General features: G+C 60.9%; 1 protein-coding gene across 3 annotated transcripts; it reads right to left on the bottom strand.

The window, feature by feature from the left end:
• Window positions 1–792: 792 nt before the first annotated feature.
• On the bottom strand, window positions 793–24488 carry LMTK3 (lemur tyrosine kinase 3). Of its 3 annotated transcripts, XM_044988567.1 has the most exons (16): window positions 24077–24488; window positions 18040–18472; window positions 16048–16181; window positions 15674–15824; window positions 12596–12672; window positions 12256–12374; window positions 11238–11325; window positions 10264–10412; window positions 9851–9935; window positions 9412–9533; window positions 8786–8935; window positions 5261–7677; window positions 3830–4155; window positions 3366–3480; window positions 2762–2995; window positions 793–2217 (listed from the first exon to the last, which is right to left on the bottom strand). In XM_044988567.1, the coding sequence occupies exons 2-16, from the start codon at window positions 18125–18127 to the stop codon at window positions 2201–2203; spliced, it is 4272 nt and encodes a 1423-aa protein (XP_044844502.1). In that variant the 5' UTR covers window positions 18128–18472; window positions 24077–24488; the 3' UTR covers window positions 793–2200. The 3 variants fall into 3 exon arrangements, with proteins under 3 accessions (XP_044844502.1, XP_044844503.1, XP_044844501.1); XM_044988568.1 differs by lacking the exon at window positions 18040–18472 and having other exon boundaries at window positions 24077–24321; XM_044988566.1 differs by lacking the exon at window positions 24077–24488 and having other exon boundaries at window positions 18040–20265.
• Window positions 24489–24704: the final 216 nt, after the last annotated feature.

Below are 24704 nucleotides of genomic sequence, written 5' to 3'. Positions count from 1 at the left end.
TGGCGCCCCCTGCTGGAGGGGACGGGCCCTGCGCCATGTGTGATCCTGGCGCCCCCTGCTGGAGGGGCCAGGCCCTGCGCTCTGTGTGTGTGTGTCCCTGGCGACCCCTGCTGGAGGGGCCGGGCCCTGCGCCGTGTGTGATCCTGGCGCCCCCTGCTGGAGGGGCCGGGCCCTGTGCTGTGTGTGTGTGTGTGTGTGTGTGTGTGTCCCTGGTGCCCCCTGCTGGAGGGGCCGGGCCCTGTGCGTGTCCCTGGCGCCCCCTGCTGGAGGGGCCGGGCCCTGGTCTGTGTGTGTGTGTGGGTCCCTGGCACCCCCTGCTGGAGGGGCCGGGCCCTGCGCTGTGGGTGGGTGCAGAGGGCACTGGGACAAGCCCTTCTGTAGCTTGGACAATGCTGCCTCTGACCCCAGTATTAATAAAGTTTAATTTAAATCCCTCCGTGAGGCCTCACTGAACTGCGGGGGTGGGGGGAGCGCAGCCCTGCCCCCCCCGGTGGCTGGGAGCAGAACTGCCCCACATGGGGGGCCCCCATCTCGTTCCTTTTACCTGCCATTTGTCCATCCATCTTCCCCCGCATGCATCCCTCCAGCCATCCCCCCATGTACCCCACACCTCCCCCATGTACCCACTCCCCCCGCTATCCCAGACAATGCAGCACTTGACCCCTCCATCTCTCAGCCCACATCCTCCCCCACACCACACACCTCGCTCCCCCAAGCCCCACCCCCATCCCTGTGTCCAGCCCCCCCACGGCACGCGGGTAGCAGACACTTGGGGGTTAATATTCACTCTTTTTTAATCTTTGTTCATTTTGGCAAATCAGGAGCAGGCCGAAGGCGACGCCGGGCGAGACGCCAGGCGTCTCCCTGTGCCCATGTATTTACAGACCTGGCCTTGTTTGGCAGCTGCCTGGTGGGGGGGGGGTTGGTTCTTGGGGGGCAGGTAGATCCCCCCTTAATGACAAACTGAGCCAGAAACGCACCCTGGAGGGTGCCAGTGAAATCCAGGCCCACTTCTGACACAGGCTAGGTAGGGCTGGGCGAGGGGGCGGGACACCGGCGTAGCTGGACCCATGGGTGTGATCCAGCGGGGCAGGGAGGAGGGCTGGACACCAGCATAGAGGGACCCATGGTCTGATCCAGGAGAAAAGGGGCAGGATAGTGGGTAGCTGGTGCCCCCTAGTGGGGAAAGGCCCTATGTCCCATTCCCTGCCCCCCTGTGCCAACCAGTCCCTCAACCTAGGGCCAGATGGGAGCTGGTGCCCCCTTCCCTAAGCCTAACCCCATGCACCCCCAATGGGCCAAAGGCAGGGGGTGGGCCCCCAGGACTAGAAAATACACCCAGCACCCCTCCCCTGCAACAGGCTCTGTAACCCCCACTGACTCCATCAGGCTCCCAGTAGAAACCAGTGGTGCCCCCCCACCCCGGTAATAACCCAGCAGCCGCCTGCGCCAGCCCAGGGTCTCCACTCGGCCCTCAGTACCAACCAGCAAGCGTCAGACTCTTAGCCACCCCACCCCCCCATTCCCCCTCCCCGCTGAATCCCGGGGCCCCAGCTGATCTCCAGCTGCAGGGGGTGGGGGCTCCATCCTCAGTGCACATCCGGGGGGGGGCACGAAGGTGTTTGTATAACGATGCCCCCCCTTGTCCATCCGTCAGGCAGCGTCTGGTGCCAGGAGGGGGAAGCGGGCGGCAGCTTTGGGGCCTACATTCCAAAGTGGGGGGGACGGGGCTGGTTGGGGGGAGCCCCCCATTGCTGATGAGTTATGGGGCATTTCCCCCCTTTGCTTGAGACAGAGTTAAACTGGTAGGGGGACCAATCCGGGGGGGCAGTCTGAGCCCCCCCACCCCGCTACGTAGCTCACTGCCCCTCGAGGTTGGATTTGGCACAAGACAGTTTTGACAGCAAACTCCCACGTGCGGGGAAGGGGCAGAGAGGGGCACTGGGGGGCAGGTACATCCAGCAGCCTGGCTGCCCCCCAGCAGCTGAGTCACTGTAAAAAAATTGTCCAGAGAAGCAAGTCCTTGTGTGGGGGGGAGGGATCCCAAAACGCTGGCCTTGCCCCCCCCCCCGAGTCTCTGTGTCCCCCAGAACACGCCTGGCGCATGCGTCTCCCAGCCAGGCTAGGGGGTGAGGGCGCGGGGGGCGATGGCCCAGCGCCATCCCGTGGAGTCTCTGATTGCTGGGGGCAGGTCCCCGCCTCAGTTCTCAATGGGGTCTGGAAGAGAAGGAGAGAGGAGCAGAAGGTCAGAGCAAAAAGACCTGGATCAGCCCCATGGCCCCATCAGCCCAGTACCCTGCCCCCAGATCAGCCCCATGGGCCCATCTACCCCGGTATCCTGCCTCGTCCCTGTCCCCAGATCAGCCCCATGGGCCCATCTACCCTGGTATCCTGCCCCCTCCCTGCCCCCAGATCAGCCCCACAGGCCCATCTACCCTGGTATCCTGCCCCCTCCCTGCCTGCCCTGGATCAGCCCCAAAGGCCCATCTACCCTGGTATCCTGCCCCCTCCCTGCCCCCAGATCAGCCCCACAGGCCCATCTACCCTGGTATCCTGCCCCTCCCTGCCTGCTCTGGATCAGCCCCACAGGCCCATCTACCCCGGTATCCTGCCTCCTGCCTGCCCCCAGATCAGCCCCACAGGCCCATCTACCCTGGTATCCTGCCCCCTCCCTGCCCCCAGATCAGCCCCAGGGGCCCATCTACCCCGGTATCCTGCCCCCGGATCAGCTCCACAGCCCCATCGCCCCGGTCTCACTCACTGGCTGTGGACGCCAGCTCGGCCTCGCGGGGGGCCAGGTGAGGCTCGAGGGCGGGGGAGACGGTGAAGCGGGAGAAGCGCAGGGCGTCCATCAGGCTGGGCTCTGCCCCCTTGGCCGGGAGCAGCGCGGGGGGCGGCGTTGGGGGGGCCCCCGAGCTGGGGTCCGTCACCATGGAGACGAAGGACGGGTTCTGGGCCATCAGCGGGAAGTCGTCGTCCCATTCGAAGCTGCCGCCTGGGGGCAGGGGGAGGGTGAGAGGGGGCGGGGCCAGCCCCACCCCACTGCCAATGGCCCCTCCCCAGGGAGGGATCCCCGCTGGGGCCAACGCCCCTTCCCCCATTGGTCGGCACAGCCAACGCCCCCTTCCCCATGGGGATATCTGGCCTGTGTCTAGCCCCCCCCTCCCATCTCCTCCTGAGCCCCCACCTCCCTCTGGCTCAGCTCCCCCCTCCCTCCACCTTGGGGCACCGTGGCAAGGGGGCATCAACCAGCAGCTGCTGTTTATGGCTGTACGCAAACAAGCATGTTAAAATATGCAAACGAGCCCATGAAATAATTGGTGATGGCTTGGCCCTGCCCCCCCCCCCTGTGGCGCGGGGCTCACTGAATCCGTCGGCGGGCGGGAAGGCCTCAAGGCCAGGCTGCCCCACGGGGCCCTGGGTGGTGCCGCCCTCGCCCTCCGGGCCGCTCTGCGAGCTCAGCTCGTTGGTGGGCGTCTCCTAGGAGCAGATGGGGGAGAATGAGTGTGTTGGCCCCGCCCACCCCAGCCTGGCCCCGCCCCTTCCCATCACTCCCACACCCTGGGCTCCTCCCTATTCTTTGTCCCCGCCTTCCTACACCAGACTCCGCCCCCTGCTCTCCTGGCCCCGCCCTCCACCCACCAGGCCCCACCCTCACCTGGTCAAAGAGGTCGATGATGATGTCGTTGAAGGACACCATCTTACGTTTCCGTTCCCCATTCCTGGGCCCTGATCCATCCCACCTCCATCCCGCAGGCCCCGCCCCCCCATCCCCAGGCCCCACCCCCATCCTGCAGGCCCCGCCCCATCCCGCAGGCCCCGCCCTCACCTGGTCGAAGAGGTAGACGGTGACGTCGTCGAAGAAGGACACCATCTTGCGTTTCCGGTCCAGCTCGGCAGCCTCCTCGGCCGAGCGCGGGGACTTGAGCAGCCCGCGTAGGTTGCGCCCGTCGTCCGAGTCGCTGACCACGATGGGGACGCCCCCGACACCCGGCGCCTCCTCCTCCTCCTCCTCCTCCTCGCCCGGCCCCAGCGCCCCCCGCCCAGCCCCCTCCTCCTCCGCTGCCAGCCCCCCGCAGCCCTTCCGCCCCCCCGGGCCGGCGAAGGGCTGCAGGCTCAGCGGGGGCAGCGCCAGCGACAGGCGCGAGACCTTGGCTGCAGGCGGGGACGGGACGGGGGGGCAAAGATCGGGGTCGAGAGGCAAAGTGAGAGAAGGGTGGAGGTGAAAGTTCAAGGGTCAGAGGAAGTGAGCAACCCTGTCCTCCATCCCTGCCTCCCCCCCATCCTCTGCCCATCCCCCCCCCACCTACCGGCCTCCATCCGTCCCCCCGCATCCATCCCGGCCACTCTCCCCCCTGCCCCCCATCCTCTGTCCATCCCCCCACACCTACCGGCCTCCATCCATCCCCACCCCACCCGTATCCATCCCTGCCACTCTTCCTGCTGCCCCCCCATGCTCTGTCCATCCATCCCCCCCACACCTACCAGCCTCCATCCATCCCCCCGCATCCATCCCTGCCACTCTCCCCACAGCCTCCCCATCCTCTGTCCATCCACCCACACCCCTGGTCCTCCGTCCATCCATGTCCCTCACACCTCCTGGTCTCCATCCATCCTCCCACATCCCTAGTCTTCCATCCACCCTCCCCACCCCCAGTCCTCCATCCATCCCTTCGTCCATCCCCCCAACTCCCAGTGCTCCGTCCATCCCCCCAACACCTCCCAGTCTCCATCCATCCCCCCACCTCCTGACCTCCATCCATCTCCCCCACCCCCAGTCCTCCATTCATCCCTCCATCCATTCCCAACCCCATCCTCCATCCGTCCCTTCCACTGTCCCTGCTGCCCCCGCATCCTCTGTCCGTCCCCACCCCAGTCATCCATCCCTTCGTCCATCCCCCAACACCCCCACTCCTCCGTCCATCCCCCCTACTCCCACTCCTCCATCCATCCCTCGACATCCCCAATCCTCCATTCATGTCTCCGTCCATCCCCCCTACCCCCAGTCCTCCATCCATCCCCCCCACTCCCTGGCCTTCATCCATCCCTCCATCCCCCCCACACTTCCCTTCCTCTGTCCTGCAGAAGGTACCCCTCCCCCTGGATGATCCCTCTCCTGTCCTGACAGCTCCCCCTCCAGATGGTCCCCAATCCTTCCCCCAGACAGCTCCCCCTCCCCCCAGATGGCCCCCATGCCTCCCCCCAGACGGTCCCTGCCCCCTCCCTCCGATGGAACCCCCGACCCCTGGCATCCCCCTACCTTTGATGTCCTCGCTGCCTGGGCTCCCTGCTGTGCTGAAGTCCAGGTGGGGCTGCGGCTGCTCAGATGCCAGGTCGGCCCCCTCGGGGCTGAGGACAGGGGCCTCCCCGCTCAGCTCCGGCACCTCCTGGCCGTCCAGCTGCCCTTCCTCGCTCTCCACCCCCTCCTCCTTTTCCTGGGGCGGCCCCCCTGCCGTCTCCCCGCCGCCCCCTTCCTGCTCGTCTCCAGCGCCCCGGGCCCCCTCGGGCTCCAGGGCCCAGAGTCGGATCACGGCCTCCTCCTTGGCAGCTGGGGCCCCGGACACCGGGGTCCCCGGGTCCCGGTGGTTGCAGAGCAGGTTGCGGGTGATGTTCTCCCGCAGCGACACCAGCAGCTGCTCCTTGCACACCTGCACCACGAAGCCGGCCTCCACCTTGGCCGGCGCCGGCTGCCCCCCGTCCTGCCCCGCCTCCGGCTCCTCCTCCTCCCCCCGGCCCCCCTCCGCCTCGCCGTCGGAAAAATAGGCCGAATCCCGGTGGGTCGTGGCCAGCCCCCGCCCCGTGCCCGCTTCCTCCTCGGCCCCCGGCGTCTCCTCCGACAGCGTCAGGTCGCTGGTGGACTCCGAGATGGGCGTGGGGGGCAGCTGGGCAGCATCCCCTTCGCCGGGCGACTCCCCGTCCTCTTCCTCCTCGGGCTCCCGGACGAGGAGCTCCGGGGAGAAGGTGCTCTCCGTCTCGTAGCCGCTGTCGGGGAACTTCTGGCCCGGCGAGGAGAAGCGGGAGGCCGGGCTGCAGCCCTCGGAGGAGCTGGTGTTGGACGGGAGGTCCAGCGAGTCCCCGGAGTCCAGCGGGCCCCTCCGCCGGCCCACTGGGGCCAGGCCGATCTCGGGCCTGGCCGCGAAGCCGTCTGCGGCCTCGGGCACGATGGCGATGGTCTCCTCGTCGGCGCTCTCCGCCAGCGTGGCCAGGGGCGGGATCTCCACCGGCACGATGACGCTACAGCAGGCGGCGGTCAGGCCGGGGAAGGGTGAGCCCGGCGGCCGCCCGGCCGCCCCCCGCTTGGGGTAGTCCTGAAGTTCGTAGCTCACCACGGCCGTGCCCATCAGCGGGTCGTAGAACGCCGAGGGAGGGGGCGGCGCCCCGGTTAAAGGGGGTGGGCCGAGCGGCCCGGCCCCGCCCTCTCCAGCTCCGGGAGGGCCCTCTCCCAGCAGGATGGGGCAGTCAGCCAGGGAGCCCCGCTCCACCTTGAGGGAGGAGTCGTCCTCGGTGCCGTAGCTGTCGCGGTGGGGCCGGGGGATGGGGGCGTGGTTGCTCCAGCCGCTCACGACCTCCCCCCGGCCCGGGGCGCAGCGGCAGCGCCCGCCCCGGCTGCAGAGCGGGCAGAGCAGGGGGTTGCGGCGCCCGCCCCCGCCGCTGCTGGCGTCCTCCCCGTCCGTGCTGCCGGCCGAGCTCTGCTCCTCCATCAGGGAGGGCTCCCGGTCCCAGGGGGGCGAGGGGCGGAACTCCGAGGGGTCCCCCGCCAGCGTCTCCCCAGCCCCCCGCTCCTCCAGCCCCTCACAGTCCCAGCCACGCTGCTGCTCCTCCAGCTCCTGGTACACATGGAGCAGGGACTCCCCCAGGAAGATGCCCCCCGGCGCCGGATCCGTCAGCGAGGTCTCCTGGATCTCGGCCCGGAAGGGGTTGGCGCTGCGCCGGGCCGGCTCCCGGGACACCGAGATAAAGGGGTTGGTGGCACCGGGGGCCCAGCTGGCCGGCCCCTCCGGCAGGAGGTGGGGGAGGTGGTGCCGGGCCAGGGGCGGGGGGCTGCCCCGGCCCGCTTCGATGGGGTCCCAGTCGGAAGGGAAGAGGGGCTCCGGCGGGGAGCCGGGCACCCCATACTGGCGCTCGTAAACGGGGCTGGGGGTGCAGACGGTGCCCGCGGGCCCTTCCCCCTCGCCGTGCTCCTCCAGCCGGATGTAGTACTCGCTGCTGACCGAGGGGCTGCGGGCGCTAATCACCGGGACCACGCTGGGCGTCTCCAGGCTCTGCCGCGCCGGCGCCTCGTAGAAGGGGTTGGCGCCGGGCACGGCCAGGCTGCCGTTGCTGGCGGGGGCGGCCCCGGGGGCCGGGCTGGCCTTCCAGCGCCCCAGCCGGGCCTTCTCCCACATGTACTCGAAGTTGAGCCCCCGGCTGCTCTCGGTGATCGTGAGGACGTCGTCCAGGTCGGCCCCCTGGAAGCCATCCAGCAGCGGGTAGGCCGAGATCTCCTCCGAGCGGCGCCGGCGGGGGGGGGAGGCGGCCGGCGAGCGCTTGGGCTTCAGGGCGTTCCAGCGCCACTCGAAACTCTCCTCCGCCTGTGCGTGGCAGCGCTCCGTCAGCAGGTAGGTCAGCTGCAGGTGCAGCTCCTCCAGCGTGGGGCGCTGTGGCGCTGGAAGCCAGCATGACTGCATCACCTCGTACCTGCAACAGGAAGGAGACGGGGCGGTCAGCGCAGGGAGGGACAGAACAGTCAGAGAACAACAGTCGGAAAAAGAACAGCTGGAGAGGTGGAAGAACCACTAGCGAGATAGAGACAAGGGTCAGGAATAAGCCAGCTGTAGAGACTGAAGAACAGCCAGAGAGACACAGAAGGACCGGCAGAAAACAACAGCCGGAGAGACAGAGAAACAGCTGGAGAGAGATGAAAGAACAGTCTCAAAACAACTGCCAGAAAGAGACAGAACAATCAGAAAACAGACAGAGCAGTCAGAAAGTAACAGCCAAAGAAACAGGAGAACTGTCAGAAAGAGGCAGAAGAACATCCAGAAAAAACACTTGAGAGAGACAGAAGAACAACAGTCAGGGGGAAAAAAACAGCCTGTCAGAGAGAGACAGAAGAACTGCTGGAGAGAGAGAAAACAAACAGCCAGAGAGGAGAACAGCTGGACAGAGAGGCAGAAGAACAGTAAGAAAATAACAGCTGTAGAGTCAGAAGACCAGTTGGTAACAGAAGACAGAAAAAAATCAAGAGTGACAGAAAAAACAGTCAGAAAACAGCCAAAGAGAGAACAGTCCAAAAATAACAGCCAAAGAGACAGAGAAGAACAGTCAGAAGCATCAGCTGGAGAAACAGAAGTCAGAAAAAGCAAGAGGGGAAAAAACAGCCAGAGATAGAGGAACAGCCAGAAAAAACAACAGAAAAGTAGAAAGTAACATCTGTGGAGACAGAAAAACAGTCAGAAACGGAAGAACAGTCAGAAAAACACAGCCAGAGAGAGGGAGGCAGAGGACCAGTTGGAAAACAACAGTCAGAGAGAAAGAAGAACAGTGAGAAAACAACAGCCGCAGACACAGAGCAAAGCAGGTCAAGACGAATGGGAGAAATGGAGCAGTGACAGGCCCCAGCGACAGCCCAGCCAGGAACCACCTGCAGCTGTCAGCGATGGAAGAACCCGTCAGGCGCACACCGAGTCCGGTGGTCCTCAGCCCTTCGGAGCGGCTGTACCAGGCTTGGGTTGTGGCCAGCCAGCTCCCCACTGGGACCTGCCGGGGAGCTGGGGCAGCTGTGGGGCGGGGACCCAGTGCTCACCAGTAGTCAGAGTAGGGCAGCTTCAGGCGCGGCTTGGCCAGCTTCATCTGCTGCTCTTTGATGACGAAGGCGAGAACCTCCTCGTCCGACAGGTGCCGGTAGGGCTGGCTGCCGAATTCAAACAGCTCCCACATCGTCACCCCCAGGGACCTGGGCAGAGTAGGGTTACAGGGTGAGTGCAGGGACCCTCGCCCGGCGCTGAGATGCAGCTGCTCTGGGGTGGAGTGCGGGGGCTGGGTACACGGGGACCCCTCGCCCGGCGCTGAGATGCAGCTGCTCTGGGGTGGAGTGCGGGGGCTGGGTACACGGGGACCCCTCGCCTGGTGCTGAGATGCAGCCACCTCTGCGGTGGGGTGCAGGGGCCGGGTATACAGGGACCCCTTGCCCGGCGCTGAGATGCAGCTGCTCTGGGGTGGGGCTGTATATACGAGGACCCCTCGCCCGATGCTGGGACGCGGCCCATCTGGGGTGGGGTGCAGGGGCTGGTTAACAGCCATGTGGAACAGGTAGCTCTGGGACCGCAATCCCCCAAAGCTTCCCCCTTACTGACCCTTTGCCCCTGAGGCTGGGGGTGGTCCTGGCTGCCCGGGGGTGCAGAAGGCACCGGGACACAGTGCGGGACTCACCAGACATTGCTCTCCTTGCTCTGATCCACCACCACGAGCGTCCCGTGAACTTCGTCCAGCAGCTCTGGCGCCACCCAGCGCAGCGGGATCCACAGCCGGTCGGGGGTGATGTAATAATCCTCCTGCATGGGGGCGGGGGGTCAACACTGGGCAGGAACCCTCCCCCCCGTCCCCTGACCCAGCCAGTCCCCGCCCTGAGGGCGGATGGGAGCTGGCGCCTCCTAGAGGGGAAAGGCCCCGTGACCCAGACCCACCCCCCTGAGTCAGCCAGTCCCTGCCCCGAGGCTGGATGGGAGCTGGCTCCCCCTAGAGGGGACAGGCCCTGTGCCCCATTCCCTGCCCCCCTGAGCCAGTCAGTCCCTGCCCTGGGGCCGGATGGGAGCTGGAGCCCCCTAGAGGGGAAAGGCCCCGTGCCCCATCCCCACCCCAGGGCTCTCACCTTGTAGTTGTTGTGCGAGAGGCCATAGTCGCCGACACGGACGGTGAGGTCAGAGGTCAGCAGGCAGTTCCGCAGGGCCAGGTCGCTGTGGGGGAACGTGGGGAGACCCCAGTCAGCGGCAGGCAGCATCCCCATGGGACCCCCTGTCGGTGTCACACCTGCCCTGGGGAGAGCTCTGCCTCCCAGACACCCCCTGCTCTAACCCCACCATCCCCTTCCCCTGCCAGAGGTGGGCAAGAACCCAGGAGTCCTGGCCCCCAGTCCTCCCTGCTCTAAGCACTAGATCCCCCTCCCCTCCCGGAGGTGGGATAGAACCCAGGAGTCCTGGCGTCCAGCCCCACCTCCTGGCTCCAACCCCCCGAATCCCCTCCCCTCCCGTGGCAGGGAGAGAACCCCGGCGTCCGGGCACTCACCTGTGGATGTAGTTGTTCTTGTGCAGGTGTAGCAGGCCCAGGATGAGCTCATAGGCCATGCGCTGAAGCGTGCCGAGGTCACGGGTCAGGAGGTCGGGGGTCAGCCCGTCTGCCTGGCACTGGGCTCGCAGGTAGCGCTTCAAGTCGCCCTGGGGCGACGGGGGAAGGATGGGGGGGAGGTCAGGCAGGCCGGGGCACAGACGGGGGCACCAGGGACCCCGCGGGGGCTACTGTACCCCTCCAGCAATCAGGAGCAACCTCGGAGCCCCCAGCTTCGTTAGCAGCAGCCACAGCAGCTGGTGGAGTGGAGACTCCCCACCCACTTCCGGCATTATGGGGCTATGACACACAGGTCGGCAGTGTGCACTGCACCCAGGAGAGGGCTCACTCCCCTTCTCGCACACACACACACACAGCGAGGAATTCTGATCCCAGCCATCAGGAGGCAGCAGGGGATGGGGACACACACACACAGCAGTTCTGAGCCCAGCCACTAGGGGGCAGCAGGGGACACACACACAGCAGGGAGTTCTGATCCCAGCCACTAGGGGGCAGCAGGACACACACACACACAGCAGGGAGTTCTGATCCCAGCCACCAGGACACACACGGCAGTGATAAACCCAGCCACCAGGGAGCAGTGGGACACACACACAGAGCAGTTCTGAGCCCAGCCACTAGGGGGGCAGCAGGACAGACAGACAGACACACACACGTGCGCACAGCGGGGAGTTCTGATCCCAGCCACTAGGGGGCAGCAGGACACACACACACACACCCCAGTTCTGAGCACAGCCACTAGGGGGCAGCAGGACGGACGGACACACACACACACACACCAGTTCTGAGCACAGCCACTAGGGGGCAGCAGGACACACACACACAGAGAGCAGTGATAAACCCAGCCACTAGGGGGCAGCACTGCCCACACTCTCACCCCGCCCATCCCCACGGCAGCCCCCGCCCGCGCTCACCAGCTGGCAGAACTCCATGATGAGCAGGAAGGGGATGGTCTCCGTGCACAGCCCCAGGCACTGCAGGATGTTGGGGTGCTGAAGGCTTCTTCAAAGGGGGGCAGAGAGAGAGAGAGAAACAGTGTCATTCCTCATGGCAACAGCAGCACCGGGACGCCTGGGTTCTATCCCGGCATTCTATCTGGTGGTTAGAGTGGGGGCGGGGCTGGGAGCCAGGACTCCTGGGTTCTCTCAACAGCTGTGAAAATGACTTGGTCTGGGCAAGCCCCTCCCCTGTGTGCCTCGATTTCCCCCTCCGCAAAATTTGGGGGCCCCTCCCCTGTGTGCCTCGATTTCCCCCTCCGCAAAATTTGGGGAGAGGCTCCTGCCCTTTCCTCAGCAGAGAGGAGCGGGGAACAATCCCAGTGACTAGATCTCCCAGTCCCCGTCCGGCCTCAGTCCCTTCCCAGATCCTCCCGTACTGACGGGCTGGGGAAGGAGGGGTCGGGCGGGGGTGTGTGATTTTTAGCTGTGGGACTTTCATCTTGACCCTGTGGCTTTAAACACAGGTCTGGCAAGCCCCACCCGCAATCTCAGTAAGTCTGGGTGGAAGCAGGACCATCTTGGGCTGCTTTCACGCCACTGCATGATACAGGTTTCCTCCTCTTATCTTTGTGCTCTAAGGATGCTGAGATGCGGCTGCTTCTGGGGTGGAGCGCGAGGGCTGGGTATACAGGGACCCCTCACCCAGTGCTGAGATGTAACCGCCTCGGGGGTCAGCTGTGCGGGCTGGGGGAGGGATAGCTCAGTGGCTTGAGCATTAGCCTGCTAAACCCAGGGTTGTGAGTTCAATCCTTGAGGGGGCTGTTTAGGGAACTGGGGTAAAAATCTGTCTGGGGATTGGCCCTGCTTTGAGCAGGGGGTTGGACTTAGATGACCTCCTGAGGTCCCTTCCAACCCTGATCTTCTATGATTCTATGACCCCTTTGCCCGGTGCTCAGATGCAGCCACTTCTGGGGTGCCCCCATCCCCTAATTACCGATAGGGCTGAGCCTCCGACAGGAACTTCCTCTGCTCCAGGGGTCCGGCGCTGACCCGAAGCTCCTTCACCACAACCTGGGCTGGGGTGAAGTCTGAGAAGATCTCCCCCAGGATCACCTAGGAGACAGAGCTGATGGTAATACGGCAGGGTCTGCACCCCAATGGGGCCCCCACCCCTCAAAGCCAGCCAGTCCCAGTCCTGGGGTAGGAGCTGGCGCCCCTAGAGGGGTAAGGCCCAGTGCCTGCCGTGGGGCCAGATGGGAGTTGGTGCTTCCTGGACGTGACACCTGTAGAGGCCGGGCCAGCAGGTAGCGAAGGGGCAGGGGAGACGCACTCACCTTCCCAAACCAGCCGTTCCCGATCTCCTGCAGGTAGCTGAGGTGCTGCCGGCTCAAGCCCAGATGCTTCACTAGGTCTGGAAGGGGACACAGGAGGGTGAGGAGGGGGCTAAACCCTGCCAGCCCCTCCAACGGGGAGAAGGGAGCTCCCATGATGGCCCCCTACCCACTTTCATCCGATCCTTCCTCCCAGCAGGAAAGGGGTTGGGACCAGGAGGTCGTGATCCTCCTTCAGGGCCCCCCCAGGAGGCTGGGCCATCGGCTCATCGAAACAAGGCTTCCAGAATCACTGGTTAATCTAGAACCATGTTCCCAGAGTCACTGCATCCCCATTGGGTCATCTAGAACATGGCTTCTAATGGATCAGATGCCTCGATTGCTGGTCTAGAACTTGCTTTCCAGAGTTGCTTCATCTGCACTTGCGTGTCTAGAACCTCACTGGTATAGAATTGGGTTGCAAGAGTCATTGCACCTAAGATCATTTTTTTCTAACAAAACCCTAGTGTCATAGACTAATCTAGAACACTGTGTCCAGAGCTGCTTTGTCCACACCAGTTAATCTAGAACATCACTTGTCTATAAAGAGATTTCCAGAATCTCTGCTTCCAGGGTAACTAAGCTAGAACATTGTTAGTCTAGACCCTCTTTCCCAGTATCATTACTTCCACATTTGGTTAGTCTAAAGCCTGCTTTATAGTGTCACTGCTGCCTCACTGGTTGGTCTAGAACCCATTTTCTTGATTTGCTGCATCTACACTGGCTACTCTAGATCCCAATCTCCAGTCACTGAATCTTCATTGGTTAGTGTGGAATGTGGTTACCAGAATTTCTGCATTCTCATTGAGTAATCTAGAACATGGTTCTGTGGTCTTTTGCCCTATCTGCTGATCCTGAATGTCATAGAATCATAGAATATCAGAGTTGGAAGAGACCTCAGGAGGTATCTAGTCCAACCTTCTGCTCAATGCAGGACCAATCCCCAACTAAATCATCCCAGCCAGGGCTTGTCAAGCCTGACCTTAAAAACCTCTAAGGAAGGAGATTCCACCACCTCCCTAGGGAACCCAGTCCAGTGCTTCACCACCCTCCTAGTGAAATTTGTTTTCCTAATATCCAACCTAAAACTCCCCCACTGCAACTTGAGACCGTTACTCCTTGTTCTGTCATCTAGTACCATTGAGAACAGTCTAGATCCATCCTCTTTGGAACCCCCTTTCAGGTAGTTGAAAGCAGCTTTCAAATCCCCCCCTCATTCTTCTCTTCTGCAGACTAAACAATCCCAGTTCCCTCAGCCTCTCCTCATAAATCATGTGTTCCAGCCCCCTAATCATTTTTGTTGCCCTCCGCTGGACTCTTTCCAATTTTTCCACATCCTTCTTGTAGTGTGGGGCCCAAAACTGGACACAGTATCCAGATGAGGCCTCACCAATGCCAAATAGAGCGGAATTATCACGTCCCTCGATCTGCTGGCAATGCCCCTACTTATACAGCCCAAAATGCCATTAGCCTTCTTGGCAACAAGGGCACGTTGTCGACTCATATCCAGCTTCTCGTCCACTGTAACCCCTGGGTCCTTTTCTGCAGAACTGCTGCCTAGCCACTCGGTCCCTAGTCTGCAGCAGTGCATGGGATTCTTCTGTCCTAAGTGCAGGACTCATGAGGTTTCTTTTGGCCCAATCCTCTAATTTGTCTAGGTCCCTCTGTATCCTATCCCTACCCTCCAGCATATCTACCACTCCTCCCAGTTTGGTATCATCTGCAAACTTGCTGAGGGTGCAATCCACACCATTCTCCAGCTCATTAATGAAGATATTGAACAAAACCGGCCCCAGGACCGACCCTTGGGGAACTCTGCTTGATACCAGCTGCCAACTAGACATGGAGCCGTTGATCATTACCCGTTGAGCCCCATAATCTAGCCAGCTTTTTATCCACCTTATAGTCCATTCATCCAGCCCAAACTTCTTTAACTTGCCGGCATGTGGCATCTAATGTCATTGTGCCTCAGATCCTAGTTCAAGGCTGCAGCCATTTCAGCCCCTTTGTCTGGTCTAGTTTTGACCTAATAAATCATCAGTGTCTGATCTAGATCCTGATTTCTAGAGTAATTTTAGCCACAGTGGTGGGTCTACAAATAATCTCTCAACTCTCACTGGTTATCTTAGAACAGGGGTGACCGACCTGAGCCTGAGAAGGAGCCAGAATTTACCAATGTACATTGCCAAAGAGCCACAGTAATATGTCAGCAGCCCCCATCAGCTTCCGCCACTCCAACCTGCGGTGCCTCCTGCCCCCTGGCAGCCCCACCAATCAGTATCTCCCGCTCCCTCCCCACTTCTCCCGCCCGCCGCGATCAGCTGTTACCCGGTGCGCAGGAGGCTCTGGTAGGGATGGGGGGCAGAGCGAGGGCATGGCAGGCTCAGGGGAGGGGGCGGGAAGGGGTGGAGTGGGGGCAGGGCCTGGGGCAGAGCAGGGGGTTGAGCACTGAGCACTCCCTGTCACATTGGAAAGTTAGCATCTATAGCTCCAGCCCCGGAGTCGGTGCCTATGCAAGGAGCCGCATATTAACTTATGAAGAGTTGCATGTGGCTCCGGAGCCACACGTTGGCCACCCCTGGCTTAGAACCATATTTCCAGACCCAGTCCATCCCCATTGGCTAGCCTGGAAACAGAGTCAATCCATCTCCACTGACCAGAATCACCTCTTCATGTTGACTAGCCTAGAACCAGAGCTTTCTCATCCCCGTCAACTACCTAAAACAAAAGTCACCAAATCCCAATTGAGCCGTCTAGAACCAGTGCCTCCCCATGGACTAACTTAGAACCAGTACCACCAATCCCACTGACTAGCCTATAACCAGAGCCTCCCTGCCTCCATAGACTAGTCTAGAACCAGAACTTCCCTGTGCGCATTGACTAACCCAGAACCAGAGCCACCCAGTCCCCATTGACTAGCCTAGAACCAACCTAACACGGCCCACTCCCACTGGACAACCTAGAATCTGGTTTTCCAATCCACCCCATCCCCACAGTCCAAGCATGTGTCACACCCAGCTGGGAGACAAGCATGTCCCCTACCTGTCTTGGGCATCTGCTGGTTGGGAGCGGGGAGCGAGACCTCAGAGAGCGGCAGGATGTAGACGTCTGGGATGGACTGGGATGATGAGGTCTCCTCAGCGGGTGGCGTGTATTCCCCCGAATACTCCTCCCCATCCGGGTTCTCGAACTCCTGCAGGGCGCAGACAGACAGGGATGCATGAGGACCTGGGATATCCATTCTAGGGTCTATGTCTCTCTAGGCACATGGCCTGGGAACCACAAATCCCAGGGGCGGAAGGCAGGTGGTCCTGGAGTCAGAACAGGGATGTTCTAGGTGTGTGGTTTTCCCTTAAAGGGCCAGTGCACCCTGTGACACCCAGCCGTGCTCCTCCCCAGCCCCAGCCACCTCTCACCTTGAAGCCGACATCGCCCCGTTTGCAGCACAGGCAGGTGAGGAGGAGGAAGACGAAGGCCAGGAGACCCGAACAGGAGATCAAGACCACAGCATACGGGGGGGCAAGAGGGAACCGGCCTTGGGACAGACCATCTAGGGGAGAGAGAAATGAGAGTAAGAACCCGCCCGGCACTGAGATGCAGCCCCTCTGGGGCGGGGCACAGGGGTTGGTGATACAGGGATCCCTTGTGTGGTGCTGAGATGACTGTCTTGATTGAGCTCTGTGAGGAAAACCCCATCGGAACAGCGACTAGTTCCGGGCATTACAGGGCAAATAACGCCCAGCCCCAGTTGAAACGGTAATTCGTGGCAAATGCACGATTTGGGGAGGGGGCGAGGGATGGATGGATGGGTATCGAGTGGGGACCAACAAACAGACTCCTCCGAATTCACCCATCAGGAACTGGGCCAAGACCCCTCCCCAAATCCCTGAGTAGGAATTGGGCCTTGACCCCGAACTGCCCCACTAGTAACCAGGCCGAGACACTGGCTGCAACTCACCCACCGGGCATCAGGCCGGCAGCTCTTGCACCCCAAATGACCTCTCCCGAAACTCGGCCCAGAACCGCCCCCAAACACCTGCTCCGGGGACTGGACCCAGCCCTTCCCCTCAACCAGGCTCAAGTCCCACAAACTCGTCATGCCTGGGCTCCACAGATCAGCGGCCCAACAGGCCCAGCCACCATAAACATGGACCTCTCCCCAGCGCCCCAACTCCTAACACCCCATCCCCTACCCTCCTGCAGCCACACAAACACGTCACGAGCCCGGGACTGACTAATCCGCTGTGTGGAGGGGACGGCCCCGGCCACCTAAGGAGAGAAACTTACAGGGGGAGGAAACCCCCCATCCCGACCCAGCCCCCCACACGACACTGGACGCGATGGGGTCGGTTTCGGCAGAGGGGAAGGGTGCGCCAACAGGAGGTGCCCTATGGAGGGGTGGAAAGCAGGTGGAATAGAGCTAAGGAAAAAGAAATGGGACACGGCAGGGAGGGAGCAAAGGAAGGGATGAAGGAGGAAGGGGCGACGGAGAGATGAAGGGGACGGAGGATGGAGGGAGCAAAGGGAGGGATGGAGGAGGAAGGGGACAGTGGAGGGATGAAGGAGGAAGGGGATGGCAGAGGGAGTGACGGAAGGGATGAAAGAGGAAGGGGATAGAGGATGGAGGGAGTGAAGGAGGAAGGGGATGGTGGAGGGATGGAGCGAAGGAAGGGATGAAGGAGGAAGGGGATGGCGGAGGGATGAAGGAGGAAGGGGATGGCGGAGGGAGGAGGAAAGGGACGGTGGAGGGAGGGAGCAAAGGGATTGAGGAGGAAGGGGACGGCGGAGGCATGGAGCGAAGGAAGGGATGAAAGAGGAAGGGGACGGCAGATGGAGGAGGAAGGGGACAGCGGAGGGATGGAGTGCAGGAAGGGGATGGGGGAGGCATGGAGCGAAGGAAGGGATGAAGGAGGAAGGGGACAGAGGATGGAGGGAGTGAAGGGAGGGATGCAGGAGGAAGGGGACGGTGGAGGGATGAAGGAGGAAGGGAATGACAGAGGGAGTGAAGGAAGGGATGAAAGAGGAAGGGGACAGCGCAGGGATGGAGCAAAGGAAGGGATGAAGGAGGAAGGGGATGGCGGAAGGAGGGAGCGAAGGAAGAGATGAAGGAGGAAGGGGACAGAGGATGGAGGGAGTGAAGGGAGGGATGAAGGAGGAAGGGGACGGTGGAGGGATGAAGGAGGAAGGGGTTGCAGGTGGAGGGAGCGAAGGAAGAGATGAAGGAGGAATGAAAAGCAGCTTGGAGCGAAGGAGGAGATTGAGGAGGAACGGTAAGCCGGTTACAGTGACGGAAGGGATGAAGGAAGCGATGGAGAGGTGGAAGGATCGGAGGGGGGGCGATCTGCCAGGAGACCTGTCCCCTCCACGTGCCCAGACTCCAGGGAGGCCGTCCAGGCCCGGGTGCTCACCGTTCTCCAGCGGCGCGGCTAACGCTCTGTCCGGGTTGAAATACGACATGGAGGCGGCCAGCAGGACGACAGGCCCCTGCCTTAGCATTGTTGGGGCTCGGCGGGCATCGATCGGCGGGGGCCACCGGCGGGGAGACGGCCTAGGTCCGGGGGGGGAACAGGGGGGACCCGGGGGAGGGAAGCCAGGCGCGGGCCACGCCGCCTGAAACGGGGCAGGTGCGCGGGACAGGGGGGGCGCGCCCGGTGGCTTTCACGCATCCGAAGGGGCGAGGGGGACCCGGGCCGGAGGGCACCCCGGCTTCGCATCGCCGGGAAGATGGGCCGGCCTGGCCTCAGCTGCTACCTGCTTTTCATCCCGGAGCATCTTCCTTCCTTCCTCCGCCTCAGGGCTCCAAGGGGAAGGAGGGAAGGGGCCAATCCGCCCAGCGGAGGGCTGGCAGCGGCCAAGCAATAGAAAGGATCAGACGCGGGTTATGCCCATGCCAACAATAGACGGGGGGAGGAGGAGAATTGGGGAGGGTGGGATGCAGGGTGGAAAGGAAAACTGAGGAGGGGGGGGGAGATCCGGGCAGACGTCTGGGTTTTCCACCCGCTTTGCCGGGGTGGGGGGGCGGGGAAGTGGAAGGGGGGGAAGGGGAGAAGAAAAGGAGGATCAAATCCAATGGGAGGCTGGCTGATTTCAGCATCCGCCTGGCTAGGGAGCTGGGCTGCTGGAATTGATGGAGACAAGACCCACCCCCTCGGACAGACACCCCCCCCCCGCCCCGCCGCCGGGCTCGCCGATTGGGCCCGGGAGCTGTCCGTCAGGGCCAGAAGCCCAAAGAAAGGAGAGAGGAAGGGAGAGGGGGAGGGCGGAGAGATGCAGGAGATGGAGGGGGGGAGCGTCTCCATGGTTACCTTCTCCCTGGTACCAGCCTCACCAGCAGTAGGGCACTGTGGGAGAGGGATGGGGAGGGAGGGTGGGGGGGTATTTTGGGGAGAGGGTGGAGTTTGGGGGTGCAGGGTGTGGGGGGAGCTGCCAGGGGATTCCCCAAGCCAAGGTGGGGGGAAAAGAGGTGTCATGCGTAAACACGCACAGTGTCACATGGGCCACACACACAATGGGCCATACACACACACACACACACACACAGACGCACACACACCGACAGTGTCACATAAACATATGGCTCACACACACACTGTCACACACACGGCTCGCACACACCCTGACAGTGTCAGATACACACACGGCTCGTGCACACACTGTCAGATACACACATAGCTTGCACACACCCTGACAGTGTCAGATACACACACAGCTCGCGCACACACAGCTCATACACACACTGTCACATACCCACATGGCTTGCACACACCGACAGTGTCAGATACACACACAGCTCGCACACACACAGCTCATACACACACTGTCACATACCCGCATGGCTTGCACACACCCTGACAGTGTCAGATACACACATGGCTCATACACACACTGACAGTTTCATACACACACATATACGGCTTGCACACACACACACAACTCATACACACCCTGTCTCTCTCTCTCTCTCACATACACGGCTTGCACACATACTGTCACACATGTGGCTCACACACACACTGACAGTGTCAACACACACAAAGCTTGCACATACATTGTCACACATACACACGCAGCTCATACACACACTGACAGTGTCACACACAGAGTTCATACACTCACTGAGTATTACGCACACTTGGCTCTACACACAGTGTCACACATGCAGCTCATACACACATTGACACTCTCACATGCAAACATGTCCATATGATGTCTCCTACACACACAGAGCATCACACACACAGAATGTCACAACACCGTGTCTCCTACATACTCACAATGGCTCCCACACAAACCCATGCTGCCACATGTGCGCGTGAGGTCTCACAGTGTATCACATACACGTCTCACACACACGAATACAGTGAGGTGTGTGTGTACGTCACAAAAACACATTTACTGTTTTTGTTGCAGTCGTGTCCAGTGGCCCCAGGCAGGGACCAGACTCCATCGTGCAGGGTGCTGTATAGATCCATAGACTGAAATGCTGGTGTGTGCCCTAAGGAGATTACAGCCTAAGTACACAATTTCACAATGCCATGTGCACAGACACACATGGTGTCACAGACATCCTCAGTTTCACACACACACAGTTTCATATACAGTATCATGTACCCAGACACACAATATCAAGCCACACACAGTATCACGTACCTAGACACACACACATTGTCACACACAGACACAGTCACACGCACATACACACTCACACAAAGACACAGTCTCACATACCCAGGCTCACACAGTGTCACACAAATACAGTCACACACACAGTGTCACACATGGACACACACACAAAGGCACTTCACACACAGAGTCTCACAAATCCAGACTCTCAGTTTCTAATGCACACACACAGTGTCACATGCAGTCACAGAGTTTCACATACCTGGACACACACACACACACACACACTCTCTCTCTCACACACACACAGTCATGCACACAGTGTCATATATAGACACACACAGGCATTGTCACACATACTCAGACACAGTCTCTCTCTCTCTCCTTCACACACACACACACAGAGTCACATGTGCACAGTGTCACACAAACATAATTAGTCACACAGTCACACTCAGTGTCTCACACACAGTTGCACAAACCCAGTCTCTCTTTCTCACAAACACACACACACAGTTACACACACATGCAAAGTTTCACATACCCATAGTCTCTCTTTCACACACACACCCAGTCTAACACACACACACACTGTCACACAGACATAATTAGTCACACTATCATAGTGTCTCACAGCCCCCCCACCGGCTGGGATCCCCCTCACCCCACAGCCCCCCATCTGCTGAGATCCACCCACCCCTCCACCCCACAGCCCTCCCTGCTGGGATCCTCCCCTCCCAGCCCCCCCTCCGCTGGGATCCCTCTTCACCCCACAGCCTCCCCCTCTGCAGGGATCCTCCCCTCCCCTCCCCCCACTGGGATTCCCCTCCACCCCACACACCCCCCCTCTGCTGGGATCCCCCCTCCCCTCCACCCTACAGCCTCCCTCTGCTGGGGTCCCACTTTGCCCCCCGGCCCCTATCACAGCCCCCCCCAACGATGCTGCGTGGGTAGCACAGAACCCGCAGCTCCACTGTTCAGCCCCTCAGGGTGCCACCCCAGGGGATTGCTGAGCCGAGACACTCTGGGGAGCTGAGTCGGATTCGAGATGGGGAGCGGCGGGGGAGATGAGAGGAATGTGATGTCATCATTGTCACAGACTCGCACACACACATAGTCTAGACACCCCCACCCCCAACCGCACAGACACACCCAACCCCAACTGCAGAGACACCCCCCACCCCCAACCGCAGAGAGACACACATCCCCAAACATAGAGACAGACACACCCCCCCAACCACACAAACACACACATCCCCAACCAGTCACACCCACCCACAACCACAACCACACAGACACACATACACACATCCCCAAACACACAACCCCAATCACACATACACAACCCCAACCACACAGAGACAGAGACAACACCCCTAACCACACAGACAGACACATCCCCAACCGCAGACACACACCCCCAACCACGCAGACACAAATACACACAACCCCAAACACAAAGACACAACCCCACACATATACAATCTCAAACACACACACACAACTCCTAACCCCAAACACAGAGACACACACACACACACAACCCCACATACTCACACACACATGCACAAACAACCAAAAACACACACACAAGCATGTATGCATGGACCTACAAGGCCAAATACACACCCAGAGATACACCCAAACACACAAAGATGCACCCCCGCAAACCTGAGCGTCCACAGCCAGAGATGCCCCCACACACAGCTACAAACATTCCCACACACATAGGAGACACACAAACCTGCCCCCCTCACCCCAGGTGCACATGAAGAAAACAGCCGCCACACACACACACACACACACACACTCCCCCCCCACTGACTGGACACAGACAAATACCATCTGCTACTGCCTGTCTGCATCTCACTCCACTCATGGCTCTGGGAGGGGAGGGGTGTTCTAGTGGTTAGAGCAGGGAGGCTAGGAGCCAGGACTCCTGGGTTCTCTCCCTGGCTCTGGAAGGGGAGGGGTGTTCTAGTGGTTAGATCGGGGAGGCTGGGAGTTCAGCACCGTTGGCTTCTCACACAAACACCAGGCTAGGAGAAAAACACCCAATAAATCAGCAGCTTAATTCTCTGCCATTTGCGGTGGCTGGGCACTTGCCGGCTTCCCCTGTGAAAGTGTCCAATGAAAAGGGAGATTTACTGGCTACCGGCTCAGCCTGGGCTGCCAGCCATGGGCTGTGTCCGGGATGGGGGAGCTGGCCAAGGAGAACTGGCCAGACCTCAAAGGGCCACAGACACAGGGCCCTTCAGACTAGTCACCCCTCATTGCAATGGGACCAGGGCCAGGTTCTGATCTCAGCCCCCTGGGGTCAATCCAGAGTCACCCCTCATTGCAATGGGGGCAGGGCCAGGTTCTGATCTCAGCCCCCTGGGGTCAATCCAGAGTCACCCCTTACTGCAATGGGACCAGGGCCAGGTTCTGATCTCAGCCCCCTGGGGTCAATCCAGAGTCACCCCTCACTGCAATGGGACCAGGGCCAGGTTCTGACCTCAGCCCCCTGGGGTCAATCCAGAGTCACCCCTCACTGCAATGGGGGCAGGGCCAGGTTCTGATCTCAGCTAGACCAGTATAAAATCCACGCAATCAGACTCAGGCCTGGGGTGGAAGATTCGTTAACATTATTCTCTCCATTCCGGTTCCGTTGTCCATTTCCATTGAGAGGGTCCCTCTCTCTCCACCTTTCTGCTGCCTTTTTCATCCTGCTTTTTTTCTCCTAAACTTCCCCTAAGACAGACACAAACCCTGCGAAAGTTTTGGCGTGAGATGGAGGGGGTGGGAGGGATCCAGTGTTTGCAAGCCCTGTCTGCCTTTTATCATACACTCAATGGCTTCCAATGTTTTCTTTGCTAGTTGATCTCAATCCCACCCCAAGGGTGGCCATGCCAGGGTCCCCACCACACGCTGGGCACCTCCCATGGGATGCCAGGCACCCTGGCCAACCACCGGCTGCGGCTCGTACTGGATGGAGCAAGTCTATGATCTACAGGCCATGGTCGGTTGGCAATTAAAATAAACTAGCCCGGACGCATCCCACCCCTGGTGCTGCTCCATCGACTCCACTTCACTTCCTGCAGGGATCAGACTGCCCCGCGTGCGCCAAGCACCAATTAATTCAACCAAGGTCCCTATGCAATGCCCACCAAAATCAGCAGGGAAACGCCCATTGATGGGTCAGTGCTCCAGCTGGTGACTTCTCTGGAGCTAGGCCGATTTACGTCAGCCGGGGACCTGGTCCCACGGATCGGGCTCCGGTTTGCGAGGTTTCACTCTGCTCCCACTGAATTCAAGAGCAAAACCCCTGTGGGTTTCATGGGGAGCAGGACTAGCCGCACAGGCCATACAGAGGGAATTGTTTCCCAACCAAGGGGTCCCGACCCACCAGTGGGTCGCAGGGAGATTCTAGCTGGGTTGCCTTAGTGAAAAGTCGGGGAAGCACTGCTCCGCTGGCTAGGGAACTGGTTTGGGATAGGAGTCATGGGATCTATTCCCTGCTCTTGCCTCTGCTTCCCCAGGCACAACAGGGCAGGGATCTCAGCTGGACAGGGACTGTCTCTCGCTGTGTCTATGCAGCGCCTGGCACAACTGGCCCCTGATCTCAGCTTGGCAGGGCCTGTCTCCCATTGGAACTGTGTAGCACCCAGCACGACAGGGCCCTGATCTCAGCTTGGGCAAGGACTGTCTACACCTGCATCTGTGCAGCGCCTGATGCCGCTATAACACACATAACGGTAACAAGCAGTATTACTGCAACGCCTTTTCTGTTGTATTGACTTGTACAAGATTCGCACTGTTTTCCCCTTCACCCTCAACTACCTGTCTGTCTGTCTGTCTGTGTGTCCTTTGACTGTGACTTCCCGTCTCTCCTCGACTGTCCGGAAAGGACATAGCCCCGCACAGGCTCTGTCTCCAACACACAAATATTAGCAATAACAGCCCTACGAAGCCTCGATCGGGTCCGGGGGAACGACACACTGGAGCCAGCCCCAGTGGAAACGGCACCTGGAGGCTGAAGTAAGGGGGTCAAGCAAACAGCAGAGACACCGAGACTGGAGATATTGACCTACATCAATGGTCGCTGGGCAGCAAAAGGGGACAGGTGTCAGTGGGGGGGGGGGGGGCGAATTATCCCCAGTGTTGATGGTCACGGCCCCTGTGCCAATATAATGGTGCTCCCCCCCCGGGACGGGAAGGGGGTTCACCCCCCCCAGCAATGGCCGCTCCCCCCCGGGACGGGAAGGGGGTTCACCCCCCCAGCAATGGCCGCCCCCCCCGGGACGGGAAGGGGGTTCACCCCCCCAGCAACGGCCGCCCCCCCCGGGACGGGAAGGGGGTTCACCCCCCCAGCAACGGCCGCTCCCCCCGGGACGGGAAGGGGGTTCACCCCCCCCAGCAATAGCCGCTCCCCCCCCGGGACGGGACAGGGGGTTCACCCCCCCAGCAA

The sequence above is a fragment of the Mauremys mutica genome, chromosome 15 (assembly GCF_020497125.1).
Source record: "Mauremys mutica isolate MM-2020 ecotype Southern chromosome 15, ASM2049712v1, whole genome shotgun sequence".
In the NCBI taxonomy this organism is placed as follows: Eukaryota; Metazoa; Chordata; order Testudines; family Geoemydidae; genus Mauremys; species Mauremys mutica.
The sequence above is the reverse complement of the archived record's forward strand: the minus strand, read 5'-3'. Positions and strand labels throughout refer to the sequence as shown.

Bases quoted from the DNA above. Each gene is read 5' to 3' on its own strand.
- LMTK3 (XM_044988567.1), bottom strand. From the start codon at position 18,127: ATGCTAAGGCAGGGGCCTGTCGTCCTGCTGGCCGCCTCCATGTCGTAT. The intron at 12,673-15,673 runs GTAGGGGACATG...GTCCCCTTCCAG, and splicing joins CCAGCAGATGCCCAAGACAG to ACCTAGTGAAGCATCTGGGC. The intron at 3,481-3,829 runs GTGAGGGCGGGG...ATCTGCTCCTAG, and splicing joins CCGTCTACCTCTTCGACCAG to GAGACGCCCACCAACGAGCT.